The sequence below is a fragment of the Haliotis rubra genome, unplaced genomic scaffold (genome assembly GCF_003918875.1).
Source record: "Haliotis rubra isolate DU_JTF1 unplaced genomic scaffold, ASM391887v1 Scf134, whole genome shotgun sequence".
In the NCBI taxonomy this organism is placed as follows: Eukaryota; Metazoa; Mollusca; class Gastropoda; order Lepetellida; family Haliotidae; genus Haliotis; species Haliotis rubra.
The window spans coordinates 362761-389136 of NW_025765270.1; the positions used below are offsets into that span (position 1 = coordinate 362761).

The window sequence follows — 26376 nt, forward strand, 5'->3', positions numbered from 1 at the left end:
CCATCTATCCATCCATCCATCTATTCTACCATCTGTCCATCTATTCTACAATCTGTCCATCTAATCTACCATCTATCCATCTTGGGGCGTTGGGGTAGCCTAATGGTTAAAGCGTTGGCTCGTCACGCCGAAGACCCGGGTTCGAATCCCCACATGGGTACAATGTGTGAAGCCCATTTCTGGTGTCCCCCGCCGTGATGTTGCTGGAATATTGCTAAAAGCGATGTAAAACCAAACTCAGTCAGTCAGTCTATCCATCTAATCTACCATCCTTCCATCTAATCTACCATCCTTCCATCTAATCTACCATCTATCCATACATCTACTCCTCTATCCATCATCTACATCCTTACCCGAGACGCTGTGTTCAGCTGCTGGTATCAACCTGTTGCTCCCCGCTACTATAACGTGTGTTTGTTTCTCCAGAGAGGAAGAGCAAGGTGATGACTGACGACCAGCCGGACGGATACAGCAGCTGTTTCATCACCAGTTTGTCAGCCAGCAAGGGACTGCTTTGGATTGGGACCAATCACGGCTTTGTTCTCACCCTACCTCTACCTCGCTTGAAGGATGGTGTCCCACTGGCCAGTGGGCGGCCCAAAATATCACACCATTCTCATCGGGGACCAGTCAAGTTTCTGATTCCAATTTACTACTCTAGCAGTGTCGCTGAACTGAACCGTAGCAGCTCCTTGTGGTCATCACTTCGGCCAAAGCGCCCCAGTCTCAATGATAAGTTAACCTTGAATAAAAACAAAAGTGAAGAGATTACCTCCCCTGTTAGTGACAGTGGAATAGATGGAGTTATGTCCCCTGATGGAAAGTCCCATACTGAGGCTTGGCAGGCAGAAATTGATGAGCTCTCAGTGACTGGTGGAAATAACACAGTAGTTGGTCAGACCGACACAGAATCAAATCCTGTCCTTCAACCAATCGCTGAAGTGGATTCATCTAGTACTACTGATCAGTCAAAGAGTGCCAAGACAGCTCAGAGTGCTAAGCGGAGGAAAAGTGATAAAGACAGTGAAAGTTTCAAGAGGGAGAAACCAAGACTGAAATCAAAAACACTCTCATTCAGGAGTGAACTCGCAAACAAGATTGCAAAACGAAACTTTGAAAGTTCTGACTCTGAGTTAGCGGAGGAAGAAGAAGATGAGGTCCGCATGTTGTACGAGAATTTGATGGAGACTGACGATGACATTGATAAAGAGAGTGAGGATGATAGTTTCCAAGATGCGACCTCCTCGTTTGAAGAGCTTCCTAGTGACTTAGGATCACCAGAAAATGCTTTGTCAGCACGGAAGGATGGTCAGACTGTTAAATGGGGGTCTGGGGTGAGGCTGAGAGCAACGAGTAGGTCTGTGCGCAGTCGGCACGGGACACTGCATCGTGGGGGATCTGCCCAGACACACAGGACGGCGACAATGAGGAAGAGTCCATGCAATGCTGTGATCGTTGTGGCAGGCGGGGATGGATACGTCGACTGGAACAAAAAGACCAAACAGAGGACATCCGAGGATGCAAGTCTGTTGTTATGGATTTACAAGTTATAGCTCTACTTGTTCCATTGTCATGAAATGGCACATTGAATGGATCACGGATAGCAGATAAACATTATTTTTGAAAATTTGCTGATGTGCTGACATTGTAAACTGAACAATCGCGTCAAATATGTGTAATGAATTTCCATTTAAAACTATTCTATCATCAGACATAAGTGAGAACATATCAGTCTCTGTTGTTGTTGATTTCTGTCATTGCTTTGTAAAATGTTCTGGATTTAGTGTGAATTCTGTGAATTCTCAAAGCATTTTCATATGAAATGTGATGAAATATTTTGTCGCCACAACATCCAGAACAGACTAATGAAAACAAATCAGTGATTGTTGTTATTTACTATTTACATTGTACAGAAAAGTCTTTCACATTTATACATGTTACCATGGTTACCAGTGCTGTTGTTATGCTTTGTTACCAAGGTTACCAGTGCTGTTGTTATGCTTGTAAATCATTCTATACTGGCAATGTGTGTGATGAGAAATGATTACCTATTCTGGTTAAGAGTTATATGTTAGATTATTCTTGTTAATATTATTTGAAGAATTTACTTTCAAATGTAATTTTGAATACACTGTATATCTCTCAGTAGTGTTGAAAAGATGTGATAAATGTTGGTGATTACATGTAAAAATAGTTCAGTTTATTCTCATGAATTTTATTTAAGACATCCAGTTTTCTATTTTCCTTCTATGTTTGGATGACGTGTGTGAAGAAAGTACCACAGGTTCGGTGTTATTATTGACTCACCGATTGACTGAGTTTGGTTTTACGCCGCGTTTAGCAATATTCCTGCTATATCATGGTGTGGGACACCAGAAATGGGCTTCACACATTGTACCCATGTTTAGAATCAAACCTGGGTCTTCAGCATGACAAGCTGAGGCTTTAACCGTTAGGCTACCCCACCGCCCGGGGTAGATAACACTGGCCGTGAGTGCAAGGTTGTGTGTACACATATGGTAGCAACTGGTTTCATGTCAGTAGTTTGACCATATCACAGCAACAGCGATGTTTGCTTGCTGTTGTATACCACAGCAATGTTCCAGGTGTATCGCAGCAGCTTTTGAATAATTGAGGAATCGGTGACTGACAGGCTGCAGCAATGCTGTGGAGTCATCACGTCACAAACCCAGTCCCAACACCAAGCCTTAACACTCAGTCTATCTTCGTCACCAGTTACGAAAAGTTGTAACCAATGCCAACCTTTGTCCCTCATGTGTTAAGGTGGGTACAATGTGTGGAGCCCATTTCTGGTTTCCCCTGCCGTGATATTGCTGGAATGTTGCGGAAAGCAGCGTAAAACTAAACTCACTCACTCATTCACTCATGTGTTAAGGTTGGTTGGGTAGGGTAGTGGGTACAGTGTTAGATACTCACACTAAAAACTGGTTTGATTTCCATTAGTTTCAACGTAAGGAGCTTGTCATCCTCGGGCAATATTGCTAAAAGTGGCGGAAAAAAAACATGTTCACTCTCGTACTATTGCTTGCTTAAACAATGAAGTGTAACTTAATTGTGCATCAAATTCTTGAATAGTTGCACATATTTCTTTCACAATTTGCTTTGTGAATTGATCTGGATAATTTCATGTAGTCCTGGTCAAATGATCATGATCCCGGTAATGTTGTACTAATTATCCAATAATGGTGCTTGTTGTATAGTCTTGTATAGGACGTTTGTACATATCATGTTTCTAATTTATTGTAGATTATGATTTTATGTGTTTATACTAAATATATAAATATTCTATTATATTATGAATATACATATACATAATTCTTTGTACCACATATTTGTTATCACACTTTCATTAGGGGGACCGTGTAGCGAGTGTACTCTGGGGATCAATGGCTACTTAAATGTTGACTTTTTCAGCAATTTTTGGTGACTTTCAGCAACTTTCAGTGACGTTCAGCAACTATAAGTGAATTTGTGACACTGCTCTTTCAGGCTGACCAACTTGAAACGACAGTCTGTTATTAACAAATATGCAATCATATCATTCATTTATATTTGCTTTTGTCAGTACAGATTTGCTCTTTAAGAAAGAGTTTACCAGACAGCTGACTGAATGTATTAGATGAATCAGCTTGTAGTAATGTTTACCTTGATATGCTGTTACCATGGTTACATGCAAATTTAGCCGAAAATTAGTTTGTTTCACATTAGTAAAAACTTAAAGAAATTAGAGAGCTTTCCATTTTGACATGTTAACTATAAAATGATTCTAGTTTATACTTAGAGCAACTGACCTGTGTGTTTACAGCAACTGTGGCATTGCAGTGTGTTTAAGATGTTATGGATATCTAAAAAATACTAAGTTTTAAATGAATTTTCATTGTTTTGCAGATTTTTTACAAATGTATGTGAACATGAAAGATGGTTGATAGGGATTTAGTAGAAAAAAATAATTAAAGTGTTGAATAAATTGTCCTTGAATTTAAACCTTATTTTAAAAAAGCTTGTTTGTATTTGTTTATTGTCTTAATACCACTACTAACACTGTAAAAATATGTAATTTCCATTGACGACTTTAAACTGATTATATTGTCTAGTGGATGTGCTTAGATGAAGGGGAGCCATGGATGGACCAATCATATGTAGTGCCATGATTTGTTGTACAGAGTTGCACCCCTTGGGCCAGCAGGAGCCTGTGATTGTGGGGTCCAAACCTGGTTTACCCAGATTCTGTTATTAGATTTGTAGATATTCATGTAGTAACTGAGACCTGCATCAGTTGACTTTCCTCCAACGTTCAGCTGAGAAGTTGTGATATGTCTGGAAAACTGTTGAAACAGCGTCAAACCCAGCTCACTGAAACTTTCAGTAAGGTTTATCGGTGCAACAATCCCTCTGATTGACTGGTAGTTAAAGCAGGTCGTGCTTTATTTGCTTCAACCTGTTTGTTATGTTTCCATTTTCTGTCAGTTTTATTCAGTTCCATTTGTAGCAAAGTTAAAGCATTGAGAACTGGTTCAGAATCATAGTCTGCAAATGCTTCTAGTCAGTCAGGAATGGCAACATATTGTTAATTATCCTCAGCACAATGCTGTAATCATGAGCTAGCAAACAGAAGTGAAAATTCGCAGGTGTGCTTTGTTAAGAAATTAAAATGCTGCATAAAATAATTAAAACAGTATCTGTATAAGATTTCAAATGGTGAATCTACACCCAGGTGTTTGGAAAGAAGAAAATTTCAGTCAGTAGAGGAAATGGGTGTTATGTTCCTGTCCTAGCTTGTCAGAGGTTATTAGTTGTAGAGAAGGTACATTTAATGAATGTGTAAAATATCTTATATCCTTTCAGTCAGTGTATTCTGATTGACTTAGTTATTTTCACGTTAGCATATGGCAAGATTTGTATGCAATCGGTGATGTTTTGTGTATTCTGATTTTGCTTACGAGCTTAGGTTTGTACATCAGATCAGTGCAATATCCTAGATACATTCCAGCATGTTACTATGACAACCAAATGTTTATTTTCAAAAATGCAGACACTAATATTTTCATTTGACACTTGGATCTATATGGGATCTGTTTAGGATCTATCTGGGTCTGTTTAGGATCTATCTGGGTCTATGTAGGGTCTGTCCTAGAGGCCCATGTTTCAACCTAGTTCTACATCAGTACAAATCCAATGCTAGTGATGTTTAGTGAAGTAACACATTGCACAGAAAATAGGACCAATCAAAGGACCAATATAGAAAAACTTTATTGATATATTTTGTATCAGTGTAATTTTTCCTCAGAATTTGCTAAAAAGGTTGGATAGAATAAAAAAATATTCTCCTTTTGGCTTGCTGAGTGCTGGAACCAACTGTTTAACTCTGAAATAACACTTGTACACATGATAGGTAGGTAGTTAGTTCTCTCAACACCTTTGTTTCAAAATGCAGTTTACTGAATACACTCTACATGAAATGATGAGTCTAAACTAGATAGCTGTATTTGACACTTAACGTCTTCAAAAGCAATAGATAAGTCAACAGCCTTGCAATTTGCCGTATAGAGTTAGGTCCCTTAGTGTGCCAGTATCTGCTTATTGTGTGTTTGAATCTAAGATTTGCTGATTGTAATCATTGGTATGCTTGCCAGTTTCACTAACCAGGTCTACACTTTCTCACACTTACTTTGACATGCTGCTATATAATGATAAATAATAAATTATAAAAAATATAATAATATTTCAGGAAGTGTTTAACCCAGCTCATAAGTTTCCACATGTTATCAGTTCCAAGACTGTATTTCAGTGAGAGAAATGAGTATTGCAATATGTGTTTTATAACTGTAATAGTATGTCTTCAAGAACTGAACCCAACTCACTCACTCACTCACTCACTCACTCACTCAATCACTCACTCACTCACCAGTTTCCACATGTTATCAGTTTCAAGACTATGTCAGTGAGAGAAATGATTATTGCAATATGTTGTTATATAACTAATAATATCTCATCAAGAACTGAACCCAACTCACTCACTCACTCACCAGTTTCCACGCTATCAGTTTCAAGACTATGTCAGTGAGAGAAATGCGATATGTTGTTATATGACTAATAATATCTCATCAAGAACTGAACCCAACTCACTCACTCACCAGTTTCCACATGTTATCAGTTTCAAGACTATGACAGTGAGAGAAATGATTATTGCAATATGTGTTTTATAACTGAAATAATATATCATCAAGAACTGAACCCAACTCACTCACTCACTCACTCACCAGTTTCTGCATTTGTCATCCCTTTAGAGACTATATATGAATGAGATTAATCATTGTCTGCAATTTGCTGTTCTGCGACTGTAGTAATGTATTGAGAAGTGTTTAACTCAACTCGCTCTCTGTTTTGGAGTATATCATCAATATTAAGACTATTATAATCATCATTTTTAAGCCTATATATCATTGAGTTAACTACCCTACTGGAATGTGAATGATTTGTTGTGGTAGAGCATGCTGCCGTTTATACTGACATCCAGACGATGGCTGTGTGTGTACATTATCAGTAACTGAGTGTATTCATGGAAACTTTCAGAGATGGGTTCACTGAAAAGTTCTTCCGTTTTGTCCTAAATCAGAATTTTGTATAGCTTGGAATACATTTGTTATTTTTGTTAAATTTAAACAATTGTGGTATACAATGTACTCCTGTGGGGATTCCAGGTGAGGACAAGCGCCCAGACACCAATGTTGGTTGTATGAAGTGGCCCAATAGGCCTACACTGGATGGATGGTAGGGAGTTAAGTGACTTGTGTTATTATGTCCCAGTAGAACTGTTCCCTGTATCAATCACTGCATTGTCTGGTTCAGACTCTGGGCTTTAAAGGCTGGTATAATATCACTGAAGTACCGATAAGATTGGCTTATGCAATAGACTGTTGTTGGTTCGAAATATTCATTGAACAGTATTTTTCCCCCTTGTATTTCCTGAACAAATTAATTTTTGCCTGAAAATCCAAGCTCATCTCCAAAGTAAATGAAAGAATTATGCCTCAGATGCTTGACCTCAAATAGGTATAAATATTTACTCTTGGCCCTGAATAAAAAATCATGTTTTCAAATTATTTGTTTAACCCTCAGAATGCTATAATCCCTGTTAATCATGTGACAATAATGATTCATTTGCTTGTTGTACATATGGTATATATGGTACATATGGTGATATACCCGTATCGCCCCTTGTATAGTAACCAGGACCCCGTTTCACGTAGCTCTCTTAGCGCTACGACTATCGTAAGTCAGTGTTACAGTGTAGGAGGTATTAATGCCACGAGGAACGTTACGAGATCATCACGAGATCTTACAAGCTTTGTGAAATGGGGCCCAGGCAGGAGAAACGTGTTTTACTTCCATTTTTGATCTGTGGAAACTGAATTAAGTGCTGTGATATTGAAGCAGTTTCAGGATCCTGTTGTAACAGAAGGAAAGGTGTTTCTAGAACAGTACTCAACCCTTCTGATAAATGCTGTTAAATTGAGATCCACCCACTATATATGTGAATGTTAAAAAAAAAAAATAATAATATATATGTGAATGTTATGTTCATATGCACAGTATGTTTTTTCTAATATCTTTTGTTTTTCTCTCCAGTTTTTGTGTTTGTGATGCAACTTGAAGTGTCACTCAGAGCTCCATCTTTATTAGAATTAACAAATATGCTTTTCAATGGCAGTAGGTGCCAAAAAATGTTGAAAGTAATAATACCAGCATTATATAGTATATAGTCTAATATTCTTTTCAAATAAACAGATTTTAATTGAACATTTGCAAATTTGCGATTGGCTTGATACTTTATACACTTTCATTGGAATATGGAAGCATGTCATATCAAGTTGTAACTGTGTTGAAGGTCCTTACTGCTTCCAGAAAATATATAATTTTAACTCTCTAATTGTATCACAACTACATAATCATTCCATTTCACGCAATATTTTCATTTGCTTGGTGAATTGTGTAGGAAGCCTCGGCTGTTATTCTCATGATTCAGGACACATATTTTTTTGTAAAGAATGTAATGGAATAAATATGTTGTTTACTGAAGTTTGGGTTTTGTATTTTTGTGTGCTTCTTGTCTCCAATATTGAGTACATTTCTCCATGTTCTGTATGTAGTGGAGCAGATAAATGCAAAAATGACCCAAAATAGTTCACTTAATCATGTAAGCATAAAACTTGGCACATACATTCTCATAGGACCACTCTTTCATAAAAGGGCGGTAGCCACGCAAAAATCCAAGATGGCTGGCTCTTTTTTCAAGATGGCTTCCATCCATAGGCCAACTGCATCACCATCGAGCATAGGGTTGTTACTGATGCATTTATCATGGTTTATAATCCCATTCAATCACCAGTTTATTCATTTATTGAAGTTAATTTTGTCATGCTTTCAATTCCAAGTACTAAAACAAATATGGCGTCCAAAATTAGTATTGATCTCATCTCAGCATCTGTCACAATGAATGACTTTGTTTCATCTACAGAGTTTGGGGGGTCAGAGATTCTAATTGATCTCAAACTTTTCTCAAAGGATGTAAAAATATTTACAAGGTGTTGGTATACTAACAGAGTGAATGTCGGTGCACAACCAGGGCACACTGGTGACTTCACTGCTGTGTAACTCAGCATGGATTCAGTGTCAGCTGATCTAGCTTTACTAATGCCGCTCCCAGCTTTATTAACTCTATTGTAGTAGAATAGTATCAGGTGTAGTGCAGTAGTCCAACCAGAGCAGCTCTAATTCAACACGCTAAATGTGTAGCATATCAGGCAGGTAGTGTGTGGGCTTCTGCGCCAGCCAGAAGCAGAGAGTCCAGCTGACTGAGTTTAGTTTTACGCCGCTTTTAGCAATATTCCAGCAATATCACGGCGGGGGACACCAGAAATGGGCTTAACACATTGTGCCCATGTGGGGAATCGAACCCGGGTCTTCGGCATGACGAGCCAATGCTTTAACCACTAGGCTACCCCACCACCCGACTGGGGATGGGAGAAGATTGGGGAAGAATGGAAAACCAGAACAGCCAACTCTCCCATTACAATGAGTTTTGAACAGCTCACTCAGTGTGGCTGCAAGTCTGGCTGTCGTGGCCGGTGCAGATGCTACCGGTTTGGTATCATATGCACAGCCTTGTGCAGTTGTAAATGTGAAGTGTAGCATCTTTCTTATTCTGGATGCAGTGGTTAGTTCAGGTACAATTTCAACTGTTTTTTGCTAAAACTGCCATTTTGATTTATGTATTGTTTTGGTATTGTAATAAAAACAACTTCATTTTGTCATACAAATTTAAATAAGTTTAACTTGAAGTAGTTACAACTTATAAAGTAATTATTAGTAAATTTTTGTGTAGATGGTGGCCATCTTGAAAAATGGTAGCCATCTTTGCGTGGCAAATTTCATGCTTTCATCATTAAGTGAACTATTTCAGGCACTTATCTGCTCCAAGTTTAGCAATATTCCAGCAATTTCAAAACGGGAGACACCAGAAATGGGCTTAACACATTGTGCCCATGTTGGGAATCGAACCTGAGTCTTCGGCATGACGAGCCAACGCTTTAACCACTAGGCTACCCCACCACCCGACTGGGGATGGGAGAAGATTGGCGAAGAATGGAAAACCCTGAACAGCCAACTCTCCCATTACAAACAGTTTTGAACAGCTCACTAAGTGTGGCTGCAAGTCTGGCTGTCATGGCAGGTGCAAATGCTACCGGTTTGGTATCACATGCACAGCCTTGTGCAGTTGTAATTGTGAAGTGTAGCATCTTTCTTATTCTGGGTGCAGTAGTTAGTTCAGGTACAATTTCAACTGTTTTTTGCTAAAACTGCCATTTTGATTTATGTATTGTTTTGGTATTGTAATAAAAACAACTTCATTTTGTCATACAAATTTAAATAAGTTTAACTTGAAGTAGTTACAACTTATAAAGTAATTATTAGTAAATTTTTGTGTAGATGGTGGCCATCTTGAAAAAATGGTAGCCATCTTTGCGTGGCAAATTTCATGCTTTCATCATTAAGTGAACTATTTCGGCACTTATCTGCTCCAATAATGGAAATCGACCCAGGTGAAGGATGTTCCAGAACGAAGGTGTCAAAATGTAATGGCAGCTCCTCCACCTTGAAGGGCAGTGGTGAGCCATGATCACATGAAAGACAGGATTCCTCAAATGGGAATATGGTGCATGGCACCTTTTCTTGTATCAACGCTGTTATACTGAACATATCAGGAAGCCATAGCAGTTGAGCGAGTGTTTAGCAATATTCCAGCAATTTCAAAACGGGAGACACCAGAAATGGGCTTCACACTTTGTACCCATGTTGGGACTCGAACCTGAGTCTTCGGCATGACGAGCCAACGCCTTAAACACTAGGCTACCCCACTGCACCCCCCCCTACAATAGCAGTTGACTATCAATATCACAAGAAAACATGATCATTATTTTTAAAAGCATTTATTGCCAACATGTGAGACAATGTAACGATGAGTTGCATGGTTATCATGTAATAATCACAGATACAGGTTATGAACAGTGGTACTCCATGCCCCAACACGAGATTTTATTTCCTGGGTAAACTTTCGTCAAATGCCAATGAGAATTCTTCCTCTTCCAATTTCAACCCTGATGACTTGAGATCAACATGATATACGTTGTAATAGTTCACCCACAAAATAAGGGTTTGGAGAGATTCCAACAACTTCTTTCTTTTGGGAAACAAACAGGTATTGCTAGAGTTGTCTCCCTTAGACTAGTCACATTTGAAAGAAGCTGAGGAAACTAATGGAAAGGATGCATTATGATCCTTCAAGAGAGAGAGGTGAGATTATATTAGGTATATTTAAACAGTAAATAAATATAATATACAACATGTACAAGTTTCTCTGAATCTGTCATCTCTCTCAAAGAATCATGAAGATCCTCACAACTTCTGTTCCTTCAGGAAAATTATGTCTGGCCTCAAACTCTCCTGTGCAAAATAATGTTTATTCTTCAAACCAGAAACTATCCACATCACTTTGAATAGAGTAAAGATATTTACATTATTTTTTGTTAAAACTACAGACTGGTTACTTAGCACTTTGATTAATAGTTTCCTCAATATTCGATATGGAAGCAATAAATGGGGACCGTAAGACCTGCAATTTTGTCTGAATCCAATTTCTTCTTACCATACAAGGATGTGTTTCCCAAATACATGTAATATAGCAGTTATCACCTGGATGATAAATGTCATAACTCTCCTGAATGGCCATTGGTTGTGGATGAATTGTGACAGACAATGAACCCATGCTAGGTGATAACCAGGGGTCAGTCTGACCACACACAGGGGCTACAAGTGACTAAATTCACACAATTCACTCTCATTTTGTATTTTCTTGGTAAGCACCTGATGGTAGACACAAGTGTTCTACACTACTTGGGGAAGGAGGAATGGGCAAGAAATAGCCCTGAAATAGTTGTAGTAACAATATAGAAGAGTATGTAAATAAAAACTTGTACTGACTGAAAAAATTATAATGAAGGTGACTAAGAAATGTTTCTAAAAGTAGATACCAAGACAGAGAAGGGCCAGAAACTATAGTTTTACCTCAAAATGTCAATGAAAAAAGAAATTAAACTTTGGATCTAATTTTCATCAGGCACATATCAGCTTCATTTTCATTTACTACAGTCCATAAAGGCTTGAACCTTTCCCCAAGTAGTGCGTAGTGCCGTAGCTCTGTTAGTGAGTGAGTGAGTTAATAGTTAACGTCACATCGGCAATATTTCAGCTCTGTTAGTGACAGAGGCTGATACTAGGACAGTGTACCACTGGGCAGCTAACAAACAAATCAACAATACTCCCTCCACAGGGCAAGGCAAACAATATCTGCTTCTTCCACTCAGTGGGCAGGTAGCCACAAGCAGAAAACAAGAAATCATCCAAAACTATGGCTGTGCCTTGTTCAAGGCAGAAAAAGCAAACCAGTTGCTGTAAAAACTGACATATTTACCCCTCGAAACATGAATATGGGTAAATAGTGGCACTTTGAGTTTTATTGTTGCATCTTACAGAAGTTAACTTTCATCTATTACAGCCTCCTCACAAGTTGACTCTGGGCAAATATATTTGCCCCATAGGGCAAACAATTCCCTTCGGAAAAGTTCCTTGAGTGAGGAGGGTGAAGCTAGCTGGCAAAGTCTGTGGGGTAAATCTAGACTAGCACTGGCCAATGTATACCACAACTAGGATATAGGTTAGTCTCCGATATGGTCTCAACTCAAACAACGACAATGGGAGGGAAGATGGGTAATATATGAGCATGCTGTTACACCATTACAACATTCTAGGGAATAAACAAGCTGTATCTCACAGGATTCCTTCATACTGGTTACAAACAGATTATTGGGGGTCATGCCATTTGTTTTCATCAAATTTTATACCAAATCTGCCAATGGTTGAAATTAACAATGGCCTGCTACCCTTAGTAGATATATTGTCAAATCTCACAAAGGTCATACCTTTAGGTGTTTTCATGTTGATATTATTCAGGCTTGAAGTATTAAATACATTTACCCTTAATTCCACAGTTTCGAAACTAACAACTTGAACAACCGTCTCGAAATGTTCCAAAGCACTCTGAAGTCTCCCCAAGATGATGTTCCAGGTAGACTATAGATGTCATCGGCCTGACTTGTGTAGGTGAAAGATGCATACATTATATGTACACAGATACAGTATACAAACCTCCCTGGCTATAGTCTGACAACATAACGTTATAGGAAGGACACTTATTGTCAGCACGTGTTGCACGAAGGCCACACACGTTCGTACAAGCGTAATGTACAGAAACACCTCGTAACTATCCCACTACAACATTCACATGACCTCATACACGCTAGATAAATAGTTGATGTCACACCCTGCGATTACACTCGGTATTTCCACGACTATACGTCAGGTCCTCCTCCATTCACACTTCCCATCATGCAATTTCATAGATGGTTCTTCAGCACATTTGTGACAAGTTATTAAACTGTCTGTAGGACATCGGCGACAGACATCTGCCAGCCGACATCATGCGGCAGTGAACACTCGGCTAGCGAAAGACTTGGCGGCATTTACAAAGGGAGATAACCCAGGGCACACTGGCGGTGACGCTGTGACAGAGATATCAACAAGTCACTAAGTCCCCGGAACTTGATGTCACGACGGGGCTTAGTCTACCGCAAACTTTGGAAATCATGAAGTAAACATTTGCTCCGACATGCTTTGACGGTAGATTCTTTAGATTAAACAGTTGAGAAGGGAGAGTTAGAGGTTTATCCACTTGAATGCGATCCTTGTATGGTATGTCAGTCTGTTTCCACATACCATGAACACCACAATACTCCCTCCTCGTCCCGATGTATCACAGAAATAGACGACTGATACTCAGGATGAAAGGTGATCTCAGACGACACAGTTTTTTCGGGACTTTTTCCAGTCAGGATTATGAACTCTTGTTTCTTGTTGTCAACTAGTACACTACAGGTACACCTAACATTGCTGATGGAGCTATTTCTGTAGAGTACACAATTTGTAGAACATAGATTTCTTAATCCAGGATGTCAGTGTCTTCACTGTTTAATTTTCGCCTTTGTGAAAAACTGAAAACGTGTTTCTTGTGTGTGAGAAATTGGAAATCAGCGGCATACAAACAATGTCCACACATAATCCTGCTGTAGATTTCACTTCTTATCACATTCTTGCAAATCACAAAAAGTGCCAGTGTAGCTGTGGTCACATGACCTCTGGGTCAGAGCTCCCGACACAAACATGTTGCGTCTCACATCTTCAGTTGTTCCATCATGTTGGAGAAGTCGGACAGCCTTTGATAGTCTGGATCTTCCTCACGATCGTCTTTATCACTGTCTTTAAACGTGGGGTTGTTGGCCTTGCGGGGCAGCTTGAGAGTGCAGGGCAGCATCTCCCGCATGACTGTATGATGGATCACTAGGGCTGTCAGGTTGGACCACTCCTTGTCTAGGCCCTGAAACAACAGGAACATAAAACAATCAAATAACTCGCCAATAACGGAACAGAAATATAAGATAGAGCTAGTTTAACACTGATCATATCACGGCATGGCAGTTGGTTTTGGGAGGAAACCCGGAGTTGCTGCAGGTTTTAAATGTCTACCACTTTGGTGGAGTGAGTGAGTGGAACCAATAAATATACACATGCACTACACAAATTTACAAACATGGGGCACATGGAGTGAGTGTGTGAATTGGGTTTTACGCCGCTTTCAGCAATATTCCAGCAATATCACAGCGGGTGACACCAGAAATGGGTTTTATGATCAGTTTCTGAGGGACACAAGAGTATATTCGGGGCCACCGATTCCCCTTATTAAGCCTTACAATAAGAGCAGCTTGTCATAACCCTAACTATAAACTGACATATAATTAATGGTGTTGGCAAACCTGACCACCTCATGGATTAGGAAGCCGGTCACAATCAGCAGTGTTTATTGGGGCTCTGCTCCAGCCCCGTTACTTTGGTATGGCAGTTCAGCTATGTTATCATTTTGTGGACGTTTTGGTGAAACCCAATGAAGGTACGGTAATGAAGCCTGTGACTTCATGAATAACAACTTCTTATTTATTGCATAGAGTGACATTTTAATGCAGATTCTTACATCATTATGAAGCTAAAAGTGATAGACATCGTACTGACAACCAAGAAATAAAATCAGGGTGAACCAGGATTGATACCCACAATTATAGGTTACTGGTGTCCCTAAAGGACACAACTCTGTACGGTGCCCTGAATGACTTGGTCATCCATGCACCCAAAGCCCAACCAAAGAACCACTCCATCATGCCTACTTTACTATGTCAACATAGAGTCTTATCCCCAAGCTGGTAATCCCCATGACCTGGTCTTAAGCACTGGCATGTTTGCTGCTAATCACTAGACCTTAGCATTAACATGTAAGCTATGTGGTCTTGCCAGAGATTAAGCACACTTAACCTAAATCCTTGGGATTGTGAACTTGTATATGGTAATACAGCTTATTACTGCACACCAGGAAGATATAACAGTTAGTCAATATCAAGAATGGAAGGAATTTTAAGACGCCAGATTATACAACTATTCTCAGCAGCTTTTCAGCTAAAACGGATGTTGATGGCATAATGCCATGATTTCTGGGATAATAGTCAAGAGATATGTTTCTAAAGACATATTGAACGGTCATTTTGTAACTTAGACTTACTGTCCACAAGAGAACAGAGCAGTCCTTCTAATGTATATGGTCTCACACAGCATGGAACTGGTACTATACTCTTCTGTGTTTGTTTAACATATCAATACAGCTTACACAACCAAGTTAATTTAGTGAGAGGTTGCAAGCTCATTTCGAGGGAACGACATGGCGTGACAGTAAACACCTACTACAGATGTCTGCAATGCATTTACTTTTAACATTCTAAAAAAGTACAGTGATTGTCCTCTTAACTACCAGCAACACTGGTGCTATTTCAATGTAGTAAATGGTTTTCAGTGTCTCTGAAATCTAGTTGGAAAGTGGGCTGGAAATAGAATGTCGATTGGCTTATTTTTTTCTGTTTCACGAAGATTTTTACAAGACCAAGTTGCTGCGAACAAATATGGCAAAGATGCCAGAGCTTCAAGCGACATGTACTCCACGTTCGTGTGTTATGAAGTGGATCAGTGGAAGAAGCAGAGATGATCCAAGTGTCGCTCACAATAGAGCTCACCGACAACCAGCGTGAAGCAGGAATATTCCTTCAGAGTATGACATAGATAATGGGTTGTGTCCCTAAAACCATTTTAATCAGTACTTCCTGTTATAGCTCCCCTGTCTCCCCTGACAAAAGAAGGTTCCACCGCTGCCCGGTGGATAATGGCTGTCTTTTTTTTCCACGAATTCTAAAGGCACATTAATACCTGCCAGGCAATTGTGCTTTGATAAGTGCACAAGAAGTTCCATGGTGAAAGGAGCACTACATTGGCAACTTTTCCATCTACAACATTGCCTGACTTTATAATGTAATCTTCGTTTTGGTAGTGAGATGCTGGAAAAGGTCTACTGATAATCTCCCAATCAGATACCCCAATAACTGTCACTGTAAAACTTATACAGGTAGAAAGCTGAAGGCAAGTAATGGTAATGTTCCTGGTGGTACTCTCACTCTGAACCTGCTTCATTTACAGTTTAACACCATAAGTCTCACAACTGCTCCAATAAGTGAGTGAGTGAGTGAGTTTAGTTTTACGCCCTTTTAGCAATATTCCAGCAATATCACGGTGGGGACACCAGAAATGGTCTTCACACATTGTACCCATGTAGGGAATCGAACCCAGATCTTCAGCATGATGAGCGAACGCTTTAACTACTAGGTTACCCCACCACCCCTGTTCAGATAAGCCTCCATACAGTAAAACCTTGATAATGTGGACTGTGGCAATCTCAGTGAAATTGTGTGGATTCCTATCAATATAGACAGAGGGGATCATAAGCAGAGCGTCTTGTTTGTGTATACATGAAGTGTTCCATTGTGCAGTAATAGTTGGGCAAGCAAGGTTTTGGACTAATGAGGACCATTATATTTAAAGGTCACATGCAACCAAAAAATCAAACATATTTAAAACACAATTATCACTTATTCATGACATATAATATACATTGCTGATTATGAAAAAACATATAAACAAAATTATAAGCGTACAATCGCAAATCAAAAGTGCAATATTTTGTACTTGGGTTTTCTTCCCTAGAAACGAAGCAGCCGGGATACCGAACCCAGTCAGAGCGGGTGGGTGTGCACTCAAGTGTAACGGCTGGTTCATTTGCACGAAAATTAGGGAGTCGTTTGAACTCCGATTTCGCGTGGTTTTTTTCATCGCGTTATTTTTTCACTTCATAAGTTGAATTTGCATTTTTGATGATTTGTTTCAGTAAGTCCATACCGAAAGGTATCAGAATCTGCAAAGTTGTCTTTTACATTGCATGTGACCTTTAACCATAAAACAATGAATTTGAAAACCTGGACAATTCCTTGGAAACCATACAGTCTGTATTATCGTATCTGATGTCCATCCTCATAACCATCTATGCAGCCACACAAGGCATCCATTTTGTCCACATGATCCCCATTCTACTTGCACCTGCTAAAGGCTGTGAAATATTAACCACAGGTCCTTGTGTTGCATAAGACGCTGGTTTTAACAAACTCACCTTTAATTTGACTCCTCGCTGTGTTTTTATTATAAGATAATGTGAAATTCCGCTGGAGTTTTCATACTTTGGCACTCGAACAGACAGAAGCGAAACAGCCGGGGTGTGTGGTGCTGTCCCGCACAATGAAAGACCCCACATCCTCCTGCTGCAGGATCTCCAGGGCGATCTCCCTACAACAACAGGAACCTCATCATGTATAACATGGACAGCAGGACGGACTTCATCAATATATCTGCCATTATAGAAATTAATACAAGCAAATGTTCTTAAACAGAAACCAATGATGCAAACTGGGTTGCCTTGGAAACTTATGCTGCGGGTGACTGGGGTTCCGAACAAATAAGTAATAAGGCTGTGAAATCTAACAAGTATGGACAGAGACCACTTTTCAGTAAGGTTTTTCGCCACTTTTAGCAATATTCCAGCAACACCACGGCAGAGACACCAGAGATGGCCCTCACGCATTATACCTGTGCAAGAATCAAGCCTGTATCACCGACATGACAAGCAAACGCTATAACCACAAGGTTACCCCACTGCCCTTCCAACTCCTGATGCATATAGTTGTCGATTTAATACTCGCCATAATTTTGTCATCTTTTAAAAGTATTTCAAGTTCAGAACAATCTTCTAAAATGTCATGTTCAAGTTTTTCCTGTGTAAGCTCCAGACTTCATCCTTCCCCTCCCACCACAATGGTATATACACATCATATCTCCACACATACAAGGTTCATGTTTTCTTTGGGTTAACACTGATAGATGATGGGGAATTATAATACAATATTTGCCACCTTATATCTCCTCCAGATAACCAGGCCACCCATGGTGGGGATGAACACTGACACCTGGGGCGCTGACTGTACCCTCCACACATACCTGCTTAACAGCCAGATACAACTGTAAGCATACTTTCCAGACCACTCAAATTAACTTAATTAATAACCTACCCAGGTCTGGGCAGTGTCAAAAGATATTAAACCTCCTCTTCAAGCACCCGCCTATGATGTCTTGTACTTAAGTTACTCAACTTTTGATAGGGACTGGATGTATGCAGGCCGGATCGGCTATGCTAGCAGCCTGTTTTACTACAGAAGTAACTTATGAAACATTATGCTACTGATTTTTGTTGTCTGTGTTGCATAAGGCTTTCACTTTTATGCATTGGTGTATGCGTGGGGACAATATAGAAATTAATGTTTATAAACCCACATCAAGCTTTTGAGGTGTTCTAGGATGAGGAGAGGCAATATGACTGGGTATCATACCTGGGTATTCCTGCCTGGTACCAGGGGGCATGCCTCAAGGCCTCATCCTCAATGTGACTGCGATCGAGACACATCAGGGACTCCAACCTGCAACAGACAAGGCACACGTTAGCCTACAGCACAATCCAACATCAAACAATACCACAGGTGATAAGTGATGTTATCACCCAGCACTGACCCTGCGGACAGCTAATGGTCAGGTACAAGTGACTCCCATTGTATGATATCAGATTTACACAACCGGTCATGTTCATGTAGAAAGTGCTATAATACAGATATACCCTGGGGACACACTATATGAGAGAGTAGAATAATGAAATTATCCCTTGTCCTGCAAAGGCCATCCAGGCTTTCAAAGGAAACAATATAAAACAGATGACAGGATATATTGGATGAAAGCTGATCAAAGGCAGCGGCAGATTTAATGGAAAATATCCACTCTTGGTGACATTGTTGCACTGACATGAACATATCTGATGACAACTAGCACAGAGCAATCTTTGTGATGACACTACATGTTTGATGAAGTACAGGAGTTCTAATTGTGTGCATTCAGACTGAGTTTACCTTCCTTTTAGAATGTTATATACTGAATATATATCCTGGGGATTTTATATCAATCCTTTTTAGGGATGCATTAAGACCTTCCACAGAATGTTATATATGATATCCTTCATAAGTCTTAGGGATGGTGCAAGTATGATGCAAAACCTTGACCAACTAATCTTCCAACATCTTTTAACTATTTGTTTTGTTTATATGTCAACTAGAATTGACTCTTTGAAGCTTGAAACAGTCCTTTTAGCACCAAGTTTAATCTGTGCATGATATGTCGGACTTATATTGAATCATTTCATTGCTAGGAGCAAATGGAAAACATTTACTTCGGATATTACTTTTGTACAAACCAGAGGCAACACATAAAAGATCAAACTGTTTCACCAAGACAATTGCCTCCATTAGCCCCAAGACAACCTCCCATCTCCCTGTACTACACTTCAAATATTCACAGCTATAAAGTGATAAACATCACCTATTATGTTTTATATAATTTCAACATTATTTCCCTTAGGTATATAAAATATTAAGCAACAAGTCGGGCAATGGACCTGTCTTCCTAGTTTTGAAACAATTTATTCCTACCTACAACAGGTGGAGCTATTTGACTTCAAACAACGAAACACAAGAATGCAGCATTGACAGCAAAAGGATCAATTGTGACATTTATAAGCTTTCTAAGAATTTCAGTGTAGATCACATAGTTGTGTATACTTGTATCTGACATTCATTTATACATTAAAAAAAAAATTTGAACAGTAGTGCTATGAGAACTGTTGTTCTGAGTGCTACACTGTCAGGAATACCTTCTGAAATACTGGCTCAACAGATTTCCCGTAATCATCTCGGCTGACAGAGACTTTGCACAAACATGCAAAACATTTTATTTGAGGAAATCATCATCTCTTTGTTTCACAACCACAAACACAAAATTTGAATTCAAACAAAGTTTATTTGTAGTCCTGCTCTCAGAGGTGACGTGCACAGTAAGCCGATATCTGGCCTGCTTTGTCACATTATATTTCACGTATTGTAGCAGTCATTGCCGCCTAAGCACCATGGAATTCCGCCACTCAATAAATTCCAGTTAATAGTCCTGTGTTCTAGGGCTTTATTTGAACACAGAAATACAGGAATTTCTGGCTTTGTGGGCCAATGAAAGGTGTTGGAACAAGACAGATTTGATTACCTGCTCGAATGGCAGTAACTATTGTTCCAAACACGATAATTTAGTCTGAGGCAGGAGCATAGTTAGGATGGAATATTATCATTTTATCGATTTGAACTCAAAGAAGCCTTTGAACGTTATTAATCATAAATAATGTCACATAATGAGCCATGTCTATTCTTCAGTACAAATGGAATAACGTTTTATAGATGTCATAAATCTAGAACCATATCGAGAATAGTTATTTCATGGTCGTTTCCATGTCTACTTTCATCATTTATTGTTGTAACTAAATTTAATTATTCTGCTTTGCACAGAATGCCACACAATTTATGACACAGACTGACTCCATGATCAGTGCTGAATATGGCCTTGGTTTGGAATGGCTGGTTGTTGGATGTTAGGCTTTAGTGTCGGGCTTGTTGGTTGTTCATGTTGGTGTTTGGTGTCGGAGATTGGTACGACAATTATGACAATGGCTATTATTGTTGAGAGCCAATCTAGGATTCATATATAAAGTCTCAAGAGTACTTTTTCCCCTCATCTGGTAACGGGGGTGGACTACAGGTATGATGGTGACATGCTTTTGGTTCAGATACATATTTGGTTGTTGTTTGAAGCTGTGCATGTACTGAATTTCAAGAATATTACAACCTATAAATATTCCCCTGGTCCTGATACACCGTAGACTGACATGAAAATGCTGACCACCCAATCCACATATGGCTCTTATGGCTAACATTAGGTTGCTGGGAACATTTTCTAACCCCTCGGTGAGCGAGTTTGGTTTTACACCACTTTTAATAATATTAAAGTAACATTACAGCGGGGAACACAAGAAATGGGCTTCACACATTGTACCCTTGTGGGGAATTGAACCCGGGTCTTCATGATGAGCGAACGCTCTAACCACTAGGCTACCCCCTGCCCCCTAACTCCTCAGTTAGAAAATGTGTGTTCTGGTTTGGACACAGACTTAAGATGCAATTTTATATTAGGTTTGGATCTTTATGTTTAGACTTAAGAGAGGTTTGTCTAATAATGTAAAATGACTTCATTCATACATAGATATATTGTCATCATTACCATATTTCCTTAAATAAAGAGCTGGGCCCCATTCATCAAAGCCACCTGAGCATCAAAGTGATTGTATCTCCAATGCTTTAACATAGGTTTATGATGATCGTAGTGCTAAAATATCTTTGAGACACGTGTTTCTGGGCTTGGGAAATTGAGGAAATATGTTGATCATCCTTAGTCTTCTGATTTAAAGGGGTGGCGGGGTAGCCTAATGGTTAAAGCATTCGCTCATCATGCTGAAGACCCGGGTTCGATTCCCCATGTGGGTAAAATATGTGAAGCCCATTTCTGGTGTCCTGTGATATTGCTGGAATATTGCCAAAAGCGGTGTAAAACCATATTCACTCACTCACTCTAATTTAAAGCTATGACATTTTCACACCACAACAAGGCCACAGACAAATGGCCCAATAATTAAAGACTAAATAACACATACAGTGTTACACTGACAGACCTATCCAGTCAATTCTCTACTGCGGTAGTGATGTATAGTCTTACAGTAACACCATTTATGCAGTACAAGCTGCCATCATCACTCACATCACCTCTGACCCTCCAAGTCCCCAAGTCGGGGATGTAATCAGACACTATTCACCTGACTTGAAATTGGGCACTATTGTGTTGAAATGAACCTGTTTTACATAAATCCTTGAACATCGACATTGCATCTAGGACATTCATAAAAAAACACATTAAATTGGCCATGACTAATTTGTATTATAAGGGATAGATGGAATTCATAGAAACTGAAAATTTCCATATGTTATTGATTAATATCAGTCTGACATGGCTGCAGTAAAACTGTTGACATATGAAAGGCAGGGTTATTTGTCTACAGCTTGAAGTAAGCCCAAACAATGATCTTGCATTAATCTTGGTAAGTAATTCCAGTAAGAACTCTCCCATGACAGGCCTGATTAATTCCAGTCACACTCTGACAAGGCCAGCATGGAAATCAGCTTCAGGTGCAAACTGTCACACCTGTAATCAGGGGACCACTGTGGTCTTGTCAACACTGATGGCAGTGTTATCACCAGGCAATTTTGGCATGATACCGTGCATATTCACATGTATGACATCACTTGTCAACACTGATGATGGTGTTATCACCAGGATGCTTGACATGATGTTATCACCAGGCATGCTTGACACTGATACGGTGATACAGGCATGCTTGACATGATACGGTGCATACATGTATGACATCACTTGTCAACACTGATGACGGTGTTATCACCAGGCAAGCTTGGCATGATACGGTGCATATTCACATGTATGACATCACTTGTCAACACTGATGACGGTGTTATCACCAGGCAAGCTTGGCATGATACGGTGCATATTCACATGTATGACATCACTTGTCAACACTGATGACGGTGTTATCACCAGACAAGCTTGACATGATACGGTGATACTCACACGTATGACATCACTTGTCAACACTGAGCATGAACTGATGTCACTCTGACTTGGAGATACATAACATCACCTCTCACAGGCAGAGCCACAACAAGCCACAGATTCACTATTATATACAAAAGAAACTAGGATCCCCACAGCCAGCAAGATAAACCATGAACATATGATAATGATTCCAAGTTTGGACAAGAAATTGAAACAAATGGGAGTCATCACTACTAGAACAGGGTAAGAAGGAAATAACACTGTCCTTATCAACACATCAAAACACCAAGAGCAACCTGGTCACACACCAATAAACTATGCTTTCACTCATCTTCGGACTATTTCCACCAACTGTAAAGTGTCAAGACAAGTCTTTATGGTTCAAGTCAGACAATAGGGTGATGGATCCCTTAAAACAGGCATCCAGCTGAGTGTGACAGTCAAACAGACTAAATGGGAGGTGGTTTGTTGAAGCCGACCCCAGAGGGTGTCTATGATCCTCCTGAAGATAGGAGGGATATCATTATAAGATCTGTGTACAATGTGGGGATAGCCACTATGCCTAGGAAGGAGAATTCAGGATAGGTCAGGGGGAAGGACACATTTTTTATATCCAAATACGACTATAACAAACTGTTATTGTCTCTTGTCTCCTATAGCTGTTATTACACACTCCAAAAAGAACACAAGTTTTTTCACAAAACTAATGTTAACCTGTCATGGCTGATACAACACACTTGATATGGATATGCAACTTCTGTATTATTTACACACGACGTTTCTGGGCTAATACTTGCCCCTTCATCAATTACCTGATGATTCACCTGATGAAGGGGCAAGTATTAGCCCAGAAACGTTCTGTGTAAATAATAAAGAAGTTGCACATCCATATCAAGTGTGTTGTATTACCCTACCAACTTCTAAATGCCTATCAAACATCTGTCATGGCTGGTGTTAACTCCCCTTTCAAGCTGTGGTTGTTTTTAAACTTGTTTTGAATAGTAAATGTCAAAAGGACAGGTGGCAGAGTTTAATAAATATTTAGGCATGTGCTCTTAGACACAAGTAAACCATGAGGTGACTTAAGCTTCTTTAACCCTGCTGAGACAGAAAAACTATTTTCCACCAAACTGCTCCTGTTAGCAGATTTATGATAAGCTGAAGCCGTCAATGATCAGGATGTTCCTTTGCACTCAACATGAAGAGGGCAAAATGAAGAGTTAATCTAAATCTGACAACAATGCCCACAGTCATGGCATGCAAGAATATTTCAATTATACATGTTTCCTTTGACATCTGGCAGATTTCTAGCATGTTTTCTATGGTTCCTTTTGGCTCGAAATGGCCACCTTAACATAGGCGTATATGGGTTCAAAATACGGTTAATTTACCAGATTTTGACATACATGTACTTCCTTTTTGTTGCTTATGTTAAGCCTCTGGTTATAGTGGACTAGCTGACATGGGGTTGACGTACATGTTTCCTAACTGGGCAGTCCTCCAGAACATAAACCTTCAATGCTAAAATATAGGAGAATTCGAGTAGCGATTTGATGAATCAATAAAGATTGCCAAACACAAAATTGGATGGTACTATAAACTCGGTTGCCTCTTAGATAAGTTTAACATCAAGGAAAGTAATCTTACTTCCTCCTCTATACTGAAGGACCTCCAATTGAAATTTACAGACATGTTCCACTCATCTCTTCAAGATAATCCAAACACATTAAATTCAAGGAACAAACTTAGAACATATAGAAAATTTAAATCTGAAATCAACTTTGAACCATACCTGCAACACTGCAAAATAAAAAAACACCGTATCCACTTCACAAAACTAAGACTGATTGATCACAGACTAAAAATTGAACTGGGTAGGAGAACAAGACCACCTACACCTTTGGAGGACCGTCTGTGTGACAAATGCTCTGTCCTTGAGGATGAACAACACCATTTCATGTGTTGCACGAAATACTCAGATGCAAGAAAGTCCTTATTTAACTCCCTTTCCTCTAAAATTAATAACTTTCTCAGACTTACTCCCACTGAAAAATTTCACCTTCTTTTTAGAAATAATGATCCAAATACTATAGAAATTATTTGCTACCACATGTACAATTTTAAACAAATATAGAAGATCTGATTGTGCTAAGCCATTATTATACTCATTTGTATTATTATATGCTTTGTTGTTCATCATATATATGTGATTCATTATATATCTTGTTCATGTAGTTTATAGATATTGTCACTGTTCCTGTATGGAACGTTTGCACAATAAAATATTTGATTTGATTTGATCAAGAATGTCCTGTAGACAAGGGTATCATGTTGTCCACAGCCCTGAATAGACAGTGGCCCTCATTGTGAGGACAGTCTGAGGGGCGATACGATTCTGTATGGCGTGGGTGGGACACATCCTTAATGATGTGTGTACAATGATAATAATACATCTTATGAAAAGTCTGGCAGCAGAATGTCAATACATGTACATGAAACAGGTCTTTGTGTTGGGGGCAGGAAGCATGGTGGGATGTTTGGTGTTGAGAAATGTGTCGGGGAGCAGTATCTACTACAGGAGCCAGGTGACCGAGGACACAAGGATCTGAAAGGACTAATTGTATCAGATGCTAACATCTCACCACCTCTGCCACAGGAGAAGATCAATGGAAGGGGTTGGTCAGGGCAATTATCTTAGGACATTGCTTGACCCTCAAAGGTGTCATGAGCATAATGAATAGGGTATGTCCCCTCTCAAGATGGGAGCCATTTGGTACAGACTGAAGTGATCTGGACTGATGGAAAGTGTCACCACCATCTTGAAGAACAAACTGGAAAGGAAATGTTTTCACACATGTGAATCAAATTCAATCCAGACTGAATGGATTTGATTTATGGTAGAACCGTGTGTTTTTGGCAACTGTGCATAGAGACCTGATGTTTAAACATTCACCACATGCCAGGTGTCATGTGGCTGGTTCAATGGCACTTGTTTGGATATCACTACAACAGAGAAAACTACAGCTCAAAACACTTGTATTTGTTTTTGTGTTGTTTAAATCCACACACAATATTCCAGGTCAACTAGTCACTCATCTTATAGTACAATGACTCAGGTAAGAAAATTATGAAAATGTGATCTAAATAAGTGAATGAATATTTAAGCTTTATTTAGCAATATTCAAACATGACAACAGCTTGTAAATACCTGGGATAGTCTGGAATAGTTTGAGCATGATCGTGTGCTGATTCACATGATTGCGTACAATGAAACAGGTCAGGTGAGAAATTGCAGCCACCCAATCCCCAGTCCAATCAATCCTTATAACAAGCATGAGGCAGCAGAGAAACTCCGATTATACCCGACAATCCCTTCAATTTGATTGCTAATTATTCTTGTAGAATAATATGGATATGAACTGTGATGAGATTACATTCATGAAGGTCTTTGGGGTCTTTTGATGTTAGTCATTACGATGCCCCAATGAGTGAGTGAGTGAGTGAGTGAGTGAGTGAGTGAGTGAGTGAGTGAGTGAGTGAGTGAGTGAGTGAGTGAGTGAGTGAGTGAGTGAGTGAGTGAGTGAGTGAGTGAGTGAGTGAGTGAGT

At 39.4% G+C, this 26376-nt stretch overlaps 2 protein-coding genes across 2 annotated transcripts in view; one reads left to right on the forward strand and one right to left on the reverse strand.

Annotated features, from left to right (window-relative positions):
• The first annotated feature begins 387 nt into the window (after positions 1 to 387).
• On the forward strand, positions 388 to 8100 carry LOC124267803. The gene has a single exon (XM_046702791.1). The coding sequence runs from the start codon at positions 444 to 446 to the stop codon at positions 1551 to 1553; it is 1110 nt and encodes a 369-aa protein (XP_046558747.1). The 5' UTR covers positions 388 to 443; the 3' UTR covers positions 1554 to 8100.
• Positions 8101 to 10495: 2395 nt separating this feature from the next.
• The window catches only part of LOC124267806 (tensin-3-like), an 81305-nt gene continuing 65424 nt past the window's right edge, over positions 10496 to 26376 (reverse strand). The window contains 4 exon segments of the mRNA XM_046702796.1: positions 10496 to 14071; positions 17288 to 17374; positions 17376 to 17460; positions 18558 to 18644. Of these exon segments, the coding sequence (XP_046558752.1) occupies positions 13868 to 14071; positions 17288 to 17374; positions 17376 to 17460; positions 18558 to 18644 (463 nt within the window). The 3' untranslated portion in view covers positions 10496 to 13867.